An 11,651-nucleotide genomic window follows, 5' to 3' on the forward strand; every position below is an offset into this window, starting at 1 on the left:
CTCATCCAAAACGAATGGTTTTCCTCTAAATTTATTTAGATTAAATCTGTTTTTTTTGTTTTTGTTTTTCCTTACAAAAGGTTAAAAACAAGATAGGCATTAAATATAGAAGGTTGAATCTTACAAAAACGTTACAATTTACTCTCTTTTTAGGCGTGAGAAAGTAGAATTGAATTTCTCAACAAATTTGCTTTTAGAAACTCATTAAAAGTGTACTTGTTAAGAATTGAATTCTTCCATGACAGGCAAGCAAAGATACATCTATAAATAAATAAAAAGTGAAAAGACGAAAATGCCCCTAACACCTTGGATCCGTTCCTCAAGATCCGTTGCTCTTAAAAAGTTAAAACCACTTCTTCGGTTCTTCCTCGCTCCCCACTTCCCCCCACTCTCTATAATAACTCCCCATTCTCAGAAACTCTCCGCTCCCTCTGCCGCCGTCGTCTCCGCCGCCGATAACGATGAACAAGCACCACCGCATCTACAACCACAGCCAAGATTCGTCGTCGTCGCCGCCGTCGTTGTCTTCCTCCTCCTCGTCTCTCAGGCAAAAGCTCAAGTCGTCCCTGTGTTGCTTCCACAGTCACAGCCAACGCGATGACAACTCCGTGAATTGCCCTTCCGATTCGCAGGAGCCGAGGCTGTACCGGAGCACGTCGATGAGGCTGAAGCCGCGGGGGTGCTTGGCGAGTCACGATGTTCTCATTCCGCCGGAGTTGAAAGACAAGTGCAAGAACTTGATGTCGCGAATCGGAGCAGGAGGAGGAGGGAGGCACCGGAGGCGCCATTCCGCTGATTTCAAATACGATCCTCTCAGCTACGCTCTCAATTTCGACGAGGGCGAAAACGACGACGGTCACGGTTACGGTTACGGCAACTGTAACGGTAATGGAGAGCCGTCTCGTGACTCCGTCGATGTTCCGTTACGGAATTTCACGTCAAGGTTGCCGGCGTCTCCGCCGCACACGGGGATCGCCGCCTTATAGTTTATGATTATTCAGGTTTCTCACTTTTTTTCGTTCTTTTCTTTTAAGAAAAAAAAAAAAAAAAAGGTGGTTATGGCGGTTACTATTATATATTTCTATTATATATGTGAATACCTGCTTTCAGTTTCTTTGTTTTTTTCTGAATCTACGTGTAATTTTGCTTTTCTTTTTCTTTTATTCCAAAAAAAGGTTTACAGTGCCTTAAATTCTGGTTCCCATTGAATAATTCCATAGAATTTTACCAGATATATTGTTCGAGCTTTTATTTTTGTGTTGGATAAACTTTCTAGCTTTAACAACAACACTAAAAGTATTCTTGTTATCTCTATAAATAGTAAAAATGATGAACTAACCAAACGACATTAGAAAAATAATTCACTGCTTCATGGATTTTGTATTACACAATTTTAAGTTGGAGAAACTTTATTAAAATTGGAGACTAGATTACATATCAATCATTTTTCCTATTATATTAGTGTCATATCGGTTGGGTCATGTTATAATTTTTTTTTAAGCTATTTATATTTTCGTGTCGTACCCATATTTATATATGTGTTCATGCTTTCTAGCCAATTATACACGACTTTCATAATCATTTTACATGCAATGCCTGCATTTTTATTTATTTATTTATTTATTTTTAATGTTGTTCATATTTAAAACTTAAAATAGAGGACGTATGATAAGAAGTACGTGAGAATATTAGCCACTGCTACTTTTTGATGGACAATGCTCTTTTAGTTGGTTCAATCAAGTAAAGGTCTCTTATGCAAGCCTATTAAAGCTAATAATAAAAGTTTACAAGCTAGCATTGCTAGATATATAGTTGGCCCATCTCCATGGCCAGTTGGCCATGGTAGAAGGACAGTGGGTGAGCATTATTAACTTATTAGTATTTTGTAAAGGAATTAATTATCTTGACTTGTGTGTCAACATTTATAGCGGGCCCATGTAAGTCCCGTGAGGATTTGATAAAAAAGAATAAGCATCTTTATAATATTTGACCTAATAAAAAAGCTTAGTAGATGTTCAAGAAGTAAAGAAAAAGCAAACAATTCTATTCTTAAAGATATCATGACCATAATGTCCAAGTTTATTGTAAATTTATATATTATAGAGAGGTGCTATGTTTACAATATTTTTATAATATTTTCACAACAAATCATAGGTGGTTAGATGTTACTGGTTTAAATTTGAACCTAACACTAAGATTACTTTTTTACCCTAACAATAACAACTAGTAACAACCTGTCACTTATGATTTGTTGTAAAAATGTTGTGGACATATCATTTCTCATATACTATTAGGTGTAAAATAATCACAATTTTAGGGTTAATTTGGGCTTCTTTAGTATTTAAATCATACTTGCGTTCATGGTCAACAACAAGTTCAAAAGTTAAGATGTACTCGTTAAGAACTTTTCACTGAAAATGTATTTCGTTTGGACCACTATAAAACTTTACTTCCATTTGTTATAAGGAAAAAAAAAAAAGGAAGAAAAATAGATTTAAAAAAAAATGTAATGTGTGTATAAACCGTGCATTTTCTTTATATAAAAATACATATAGGAGGCCTGATTATATAAGCGTAAGTAGTTGACCTAAGTTGGACAAAGGGATCCTTGATTAAAAAAAAATCAAGGACAATATTAAGGATTGGATTTGGCACACTATAACTGATACTAATAGATATCCAACAAATATATATATAATGACACCATTATTTATTTGTCTCTTTCAAATATTTGCATCACTTGGCAAGTTTAACACGAACAAACATCCATAGCTAGATACCGTGGCAGCACATTTTGGCGATTGACATTTGATAATAAGCATTGAAAGCTTCTTGTGAAGAGTGATAATATTGGCACGGGACAAAGACAGCCAGTGAGTTAATTACTAAAATAATAAAAGTCCACTCACGCCAATAGTGAATAGGCACGAATCACATGACCATTTTAAAAATAAAAAGCAAAACAAAAATCTCAGAACTCACAATGGGGTTGGTTTGGATAACATGGGGACCAGAATTCTTACTGGCTTACTGCACCAATATTAATTTTAACCACGATAAGGAAGGAGAGGATGAAAATGGACAATGGAATTTGCTTTTCAAAAGGAAAATTCCTTCTGTAACATATTCCACTTTAACTAATATATATCACTTTTATCATTTCTTAAAAGTATTGATTTTTTTAGAGAGTTTTAATCTATGATGTCCGCTTTTAATGATAGTTATTTATTATCAAACTAAGACACCAATTAGTTTTTGGTGTAGGCAAGAATAGAACCCTAGATCTCTTATATAATTATCAGAAACTTTACCAGTAAAGCTAACTGGAACCCACTCAAAAGTATCAATTTTAACTATAATAATTTGATTGCATATTAAATTATAAGACTATTCATATGTATTAGTCTAATAAGTTACATGACTTACTAAAATGATTATATGATTAAAAAAAACTATATATAAAAGATTTCTTCAATCACTTTCTAATAAATTTGAGTATTATAATGCGCAAATTGATTTGGAGTCAAACTTTCTTAAAAGTTATACTGCATTTATTCTCATTCATCCTAGTGTATAATGAAGTTGCACTTGGCAGTGGCAGCAAATAGTAGTAGCGCAATGCTCTAAGCCTCTAAGCCTCTAAGCCTACAGCATATGCTTGTTTTTATTGTTTAGTTTAGCATATTTTCCTTTGCCTCTTATTTACGTTCTTTAATCTTTACTACATTATTTTTGTTACATAGATTTTATAAATTTGTGACAAAATAATGAAGATGGCCCACGGCCCGCTGACTTTCTCGTTTGGTGGAGCTAACCATGTCCAGTTAGATTGCCAGAAAGGCCCAGAAACTAACCCAAGCCCCATTTTTGACAACCCATCTTAGACCTCTTTCAATGACGGGCCAGCTCTTTCTATCTACGGCCATATGACTAATATATTCTATCTTAGACTCCATATTATTATTGAGTGTCTCACCCACATATTTCCCCTTTATGACAAATTTTCTTTACTAATAACTAGAAGTTCAATTCAGCCCATGTCAAGTATAAAAAATTTGCAATTCAGCCAAAAAAAAAAGAAGTTGAATTGCAAGATAGAAGTATAAAGAAAGTATATGTTGATTTTTCCGTATGCTTATTATAACTGTACCGAACTCATATTAATAAATTATAAAAAATTTCGAAATGGGTTGAAATAAAAAAACCTAATTTTAACAAAATATAGAACCATACTATTTTATTCTAGACATAAATGCTATTTTAGTTCTTACATTTTGGCATTTTTTCATTTTAGTCCCTACATTTTAATTTTACCATTTTTAGTCCCTAATTCAATTAATGCCCACAACAGTTTAACGTAAATACTGACGTGACATTTATCACTACCCACAACAGTTTGAAATCACAGCCAGCTTGTGTCAAAGAATGTGTAGATTCCACTTCAACTTCCACTTCCACATTCAAAACATGTATTCTCTATTTTTGACAACCCATCTTAGACCTCTTTCGATGATGGGCCAGCTCTTTCTATCTACGGCCCATATGACAAATATATTCTATCTTAGACTCCATAGTCCATATTATTATTGAGTGTCTCACCCACATATTTCCCCTTTATGAAAAATTTTCTTTACTAGTAACTAGAAGTTCAATTCAGCCCATGTCAAGTATAAAAAATTTGCAATTCAGCCAAAAAAAAAAGAAGTTGAATTGCAAGATAGAAGTTGTGGGGACACAATTTTCAGACCAAGCCCAAAATGTAAGGGATCTTGGCCCAGTGAACCCAGTACAATAAATTTGTAGAGAGTGGGTCAAAGAGCTAGGCTTTAGTGCTTGGATAACAGTTAATATGGTTTTGAATGATGAGCCAACAAGAAGTTCAATTCAGCCCAAGTCAAGTATAAAAAAATTGCAATTCAGCCAAAAAAAAAAGTTAAATTGCAAGATAGAAGTTGTGAGGACACAATTTTCAGACCAAGCCTAAAATGTAAGGGATCTTGGCCTAGTGAACCCAGTACAATAAATTTGTAGAGAGTGGATCAAAGAACTAGGCTTTAGTGCTTGGATAACAGTTAATATGGTTTTGAATGATGAGCCAACAAGAATTGAACCCGGTTTGGCGAGAAAGTTGGTTCTCGGCACAGTCCGAGGAGCTCTGTTCTAGCATATATCGGATGACCATGGTTACCGGAGTTGTTCAGTTTCCTCTAGTGCTTTCTCTTTTCCTTTCTTTATCCCCCCTTCTCTGAGATCTCTACCCTTCATCCTTACCCTACACGTAGACCACATGTGGACAGTTGATGGTTGTCCCATCAGTCCCCTCTAAAAGTCTTCTGGAGTGGCTGTAAGGCTGCCATAATGCTGTTCAGAGGTTACTTCCTCATTAATGCGGTGGTAGCAGTTTTCCTTTAGATATTTTTGAGTCCTTATCCCTCTTGTACGTTCATAATGCTCGTTGCTATCATTAGAACTTCTTGGAAGGTCATCCTTGATCATTAGGATCTATACCAGATTTACGTTTGGCTTTATCTGAGGAGATAGTACTCTTTGGACTCGGACCACCCATGCTTCTCGGCCAAATCCCAAAATCCATGACCCCACAGAAGTATAAAGAAAGTATATGTTGATTTTTTCGCCTTATAATAAGCATATTTATTATAACTGTACTGAACTCATATTAATGAATTATAAAAAATTTCGAAATGGGTTGAAATAAAAAACCTAATTTTAACAAAATATTGAACCATACTATTTTATTCTAGACGTAAATGCACTTTTAGTCCTTACATTTTGGCGTTTTTCCATTTTAGTCCCTAAATTTTAATTTTACCACTTTTAATCTCTAATTCAATTAACGCCTATAACAATTTGACGTAAATGTTGAAATGACATTTATCACTGCCCACAATAGTTTGAAATCACAACCAGCTTGTGTCAAAAAATGTGTAGATTCCACTTCCACTTCCACATTCAAAACATGTATTCTTTTTCCTCAAAAGGTGATAATTATTTCTTGTACTTGTTTCATAGAGACGTATAGGTAACCCACATTTTTGTGAGAGAGACAATAGAGTGGATGTATAAGATACTTTCTCATCTAAAAGTCCAATTAGAGCTTAAATAAAAGAAAGACAATTGGGCTCACATGTCATCGACTTGGGTGGGATAGTTGGGCTCTTATTGACGGAAAAGACTTATATAGTTCTGGAGCAGTAATCCGGGTTCTCATAAAGTGGGTGTGCCTCACACGTAAGTCTTACCATAGGATCCACCCACTTTATGAGAGTCCAGAGCACTGTTTCAAGACTACCTAAATATTACCCCTTATTGACCACGACTTCCAATTCCGTACCAACAAGCTATAGCAGTCATACTCATGCACATTCCTTCTAATTCCTAGCCCATGTTAGTTGTTACCGTCACCAGGAGAATTCTCCAAGAATTAGTCAACAAGAAGTGCTAACTGATATTGTAACCTACCAACTCTTTTTTTTTGTTTTTTTTTTGAGAAGAATGTAACCTACCAACTCAATTGGTGGATTTCAAAAAATTGTAAGCATTCTAATATAAGAGTCAAAATATTATATTGTTCTCCCCATGTGAGTAGTCATCGTCATCTCAGACAGTTTGGACTATTCATTGACTATCATCCCTATATTGACTTTGCATACGGGTTTTGAATAACACAATCCCTCAAAATTTTGGTAAGGAAATTTAGAAAAAAAAATGTAGATATAATATGAAATAATGGACTTAATTGCCAAGAGGTAAGAGCTTTACAACTCAATTGACAATTTTTGAAGTTTTTAACGAAAATATTCAAAATACAAATCCTTTATCCCCTAATTATTTTATGGGTTTAATACAAAAATATATTTACAAACTGCAAACTAGACTCATATAATTATGGAGATTTAGAATTCCTTATCATAGATAAATTTTAAGTGAATGGCATAAAATTTTGACATTTTTTAAATTTAAACGATAGCATAATCAATTGGATACTATATACGTCTCAAGAAGAGAAGACCATTAATTTAAATCTCTCTCTCATTTGCTTTCAAAAAAAAAAAAAAAACTCATTTTTTTCTCCCTATAATCCTAAACACATCTTTAAAATTAAAAATTACCTTCTTGAAAAAAAGAAAAACATATGAACAACTGACATTGCTACCTTTCTTTATTGAGATTCCTTTCAACCATAACAATTTTTTTCTTTGGTTCTCAAATTAGGTTTTTGATGTCCCTGTGTATATTCCATCAATTCAATTATCTTTATATATTAAGAACATTCAGAAAATTAGTTATGATTTCAAAAATGTCAAAAATACTCCTAATCTAATTAAATAATCTTCATTCTTAAAAAATAAAAAATATGGTTAAAATTGTAATTCAAAAAAATTAAAAAAAAAAACTACTAGAGAAACTTTTTTCCTAAAAATTAGTACTCTTTATTTAAATATAACTCATGCACATTTAATACAATTTTTTTTTTCCCTAAAAACTAGCACACACTAAACTAGGAGTTTACTCTATTTCAAATCCTAAATTTTCCTTTCTATGTAACCTCACTAACAATAGATAAATTTAAATTGAAAAATTACATTAAACTAAAAAAAAAAAGTCTTATCGCAAGTATAAACCACGTGTGATGAAGCTAGTTTCATACTTAATAATGAATAATATCCAATGCAAATACTTTATTTTTGTTGGTAGAGTAAAGATAAGGAGAAGAGAGTGAAAGTGATATGAAAGGGAGAATATGCGAGAATAATATGTATATTTTTGTATAAATAATGTTCTGTACAAATAAAGTGAAGTAAAATACAAATACAAATAAATTGAAGACTGGGCTTGAGCCCGTTGGGCTGGATAGTAATATAGACTAACAATTTTTTTTTAAAATTTGCAAATGCATTTGATAACATATTTTTCGACTCGGTTGATTTTGTTCAAATTCTTGGTTTTCGCATTTTAAGAATTCCATACCCAGACGCATAAAAAGCATAATTTCGTAACATCAATTCATCATCATAATCAATCTCTATCCCATAAAGCCTAGTTGTTACAAACTGAAAAGACATCATAAACGTGTTGGTTTCACATCATTGCTGAATATATAGTACAGAAAACATTACCATACCCCACAAAAATAGAATGACCTACTAGTCAACTAGTATCCGTAATTAACCTTTTAATAAGAGGTTGTTGGAACATCTTTTCTTCTTGTCTTTGCTTCTCATGTATATTAGTGGCCAGTGGGTATTAGATCAATTTTTTTAAGAGAAAAAGAGAATTTTAACCTACGATGTTTGTTCTTGATAATAGTTTTTTATTATAAAACCAAGATGTCAATTGGTTTTCTGGTGTAAGTGAAAAGTGAATCCAAAATCTTTTATTAAACTATCAATCAGAGACTTTACCAATTTAATTAATTGAAACCCTCAAGCATTAGATAATTAAACTTGACGTAGACATGTATTTTTTGTGTTAAATCTATTCTACAGGGTATCTAATCTAGAGGTTGTAATGTGCAGTGTCGGTTGTAATGTGACCAGTTCTAGATATCGATAACTATGATGGCAATCTTTATTAGATGATTTCACCAAAACTTTATTAGATGATTATATACACTATAAACTATAAAGGGTCAGTCCTTGGCTCATGGTTATCATAGTCTATCATCATATTTGTGGTGGTGGCCATTAATTTCTAGTGGCCCCAAATGAAAATCCCAATTGCAACATTGGTGAAGACCTTAGAACTTTGAAAGAAAATAGAGACGCGTCTTAAAAAATAAAATATGATATCTTCTACCGTTTTTACGTTAGGGAAAAGATGGACCCATATCCTTACAAAAAGAACAAAGAAAAACGCGTTTTATTTTTCTCACTAGTTTTACCTTTCTATTTGTTCCAACTTCCTAGTGTTTTCTTTTCACTAGCATTACCTTTCTGTTACCTTTTTATTTTGTTTTTTTCTTTCTTATTCTATGGCCAATAGATAATTTTCACCGACATAAGTCAAGCACTCAATAACTCATTCAAAGGGCTTGCATGGAAGCTAACATAAAGTGCTCAATTTCGCAATAAAGAAGAGTAAAAAATGTTTTGTTGAATTAGAAACCCTTCTCAACTTTCTTGCTTTCACATGGCTTGCTTGTTTTTCGTTCGTTTGTCTTGTGACTTGGTCCAATGTATCAAATATATTGTACCTGATAAGATAATGATATGTGATTAAAAGTAGATATGTGTTATTATTATGGTGGGTCCAATATAACTGGTCATTAAACCCAAGCTTTCTCGTCTTGTTGTGCTGTATTTAATTCTTTTATTATATTCAAATGATGACAACTGGCCAAAAGTGGATATGTATCACCATCGTGATGAGTCCAGTGCAATTAGTCACTGAACCTTGACATGTATCACCATTATGATGGGTATGATGCAATTAGTCATTGGACCCGAGCTTTAATAGTCTTATTGTGCTGTATTTAATTCTTCTATCTCATCCAGATACTTGGGCTCCGTTTGGATACAGCTGAAAACTGAAATCTGAAAGCTGAAAACTGAAAACACTGTAACAAAATAATTTTTAAATGTGTGAATAGTATTGCGGGACCCATTTTTAATAAAAAAAATTGATGAAAATTGCGTGAACAGTGCATAAACAATGCGCGAACAGTGCGCACATAGTGACTTGTCCCCTAAAAGCATAAACGGGCAGCAGGAAAAAAAAAAAGAAAAAGAAAAAGGAAAACCGCATTCAGCGCTATCCAAACCAAGCTTTGGCTAAAGAACTCAAAAGGCTTCAGTTTCAGCATTCAAACAGCTATAATGTAAGCAAGAGTCAACAAACTCTACGAAAAGGTAATTGCAACTAACAACCTACACTTGTGGGCCTATGGCTAGTGTAACGCTCTATACTCAACGACTAAAACTTGCAAACCGTTGAAGCCGCACCATCTCTCTCTCTCCCCAACTACCAATCTACACTGAATAAATAGTATAACCGATATGATTCTGTACTCAACAATTAATAAATAAAGTGAATAAAATTGGAATTTTATTTTTATTTTTTATATATAGGTATATAATAGGAGATCCCGTTGATTAGTATTCAGTATATATCCAGGAAAAGATCATGTAGTACGACCCCGTAAGTTTTGCAGAAAGATTAGGGTATCTTGTTATGCGGGGATCTATTTCTTTGGATTCATCTTTGATAAATTAGGTAAGAAAGCGACTGCCGCTTGCTAGTTGCTACTTCCCACTAGTACTTAATAGTTAATTTTAATTACTCTCAGACATTCTGAATCACTTTTCCACCATGAAAGAGCCCTTTTGTACAAGTCTGGAGTCTCTGGACACATTTAAACCCACACTCAATTTCACAAAACGTTTCCTCTAAGTAAAAATACTCTATGATTAAATTTCATAATTAAGTGCACCAATCATAAGGTAATACTTAAGCACGTTGTGAATTTGAGTGTGTTTGTATAAAATACTCTTAAGTTAGTAGGGTTAGAGGGATGCAATACATGTTATGTGCCTTCCTTTTATTGGATTGAGATTATAAAATGTAATTTAATTTGATAGCCATTGAGTAAATAATAATCATCTGCCTGCGTGTGTTAATTTTTTTTTTTTATTATTTGAGATTGAATTATACTCTAATTTAATCTAAGTGTATGTGTGTAAAACTCCTTACTAGAGACTTTAACTCCGGCCTTTACCCCCCACCTTACAAGAACTTATAATGTTAGAGTGACCATCACTTGTGTGTGGCGCTGGTGGTACCATAGTCTTTCTATTCTTTCTTTATATTTTTTCTCTTTTTGATAAAAATTAGGACAAAATTTGATTCCAAACTAGTTTGGGTCTAATGGAGCCCTACCCAAGCTGGTCAATTTAAAATCAATGTGGATGGTGCTGTTTTTATGCACCAAAAGTCTGTTGGAATTGGTATGATAATTAGAGACTCTGAAGGTAGGATTATTGGAGTGTGTAGCAAGAAAATCCAAGCACCCCTCGGAGTTGTGGAAGCTGAAGCTAAGGCAGTGGAATTTGGGTTGCATTTTGCACGGGACTTTATGATTCAAGAGTTTGTTTTGGAGAGTAACTCTTTGACTCTCATAAATGCCTTGAAAGAGACTTCTTCCCCACCCTCTTCTATAGCTGCTGTGGTGTATGGCTCGTTGTCTTATTCCCACACTTTTCACCAAGTGGATTTTTCCCATGTTCATCGGCAAGCCAATAGACTGGCTCATCTCTTAGCTAAATATGCTCTAGGCATCGATGACTTTTCTATTTGGTTAGAAGAGAGTCCTTGTTTTATTGAACAAGCTCTTTTGAATGATGTATTGTTAGTTCATTCGTTTCAATAAAGTTTTGAAGTAATTTAGATTTAAAAAAAAAAAAAAACTAGTTTGGGTCTATTTATTTCAACACATTAGGTGACAATTTATAAAATTATACCTATGTATTATTTAAAGTTTCATAAAAGTCACATAATGCATTAAAAAGTCACGTGGCAAAAAATATACTTGAAAGACCTTTTTAATCTCCACATGGTGGATTAGAGCATCATTACACCAAATTAGTTTGAAGCCAAACTTTTTTTCTAAAACTTATAGAGCTTTTATTCCCATT

The 11,651-nt window shown here is 33.4% G+C and overlaps 1 protein-coding gene across 1 annotated transcript; it reads left to right on the top strand.

The window, feature by feature from the left end:
• Window positions 1-461: 461 nt before the first annotated feature.
• LOC142635145 (uncharacterized) lies at window positions 462-986 on the top strand. Its single transcript, XM_075809353.1, has one exon. The coding sequence runs from the start codon at window positions 462-464 to the stop codon at window positions 984-986; it is 525 nt and encodes a 174-aa protein (XP_075665468.1).
• The last annotated feature ends 10,665 nt before the right edge of the window (window positions 987-11,651 follow it).

Source organism: Castanea sativa, chromosome 1 (genome assembly GCF_040712315.1).
Source record: "Castanea sativa cultivar Marrone di Chiusa Pesio chromosome 1, ASM4071231v1".
Taxonomy (NCBI): domain Eukaryota; kingdom Viridiplantae; phylum Streptophyta; class Magnoliopsida; order Fagales; family Fagaceae; genus Castanea; species Castanea sativa.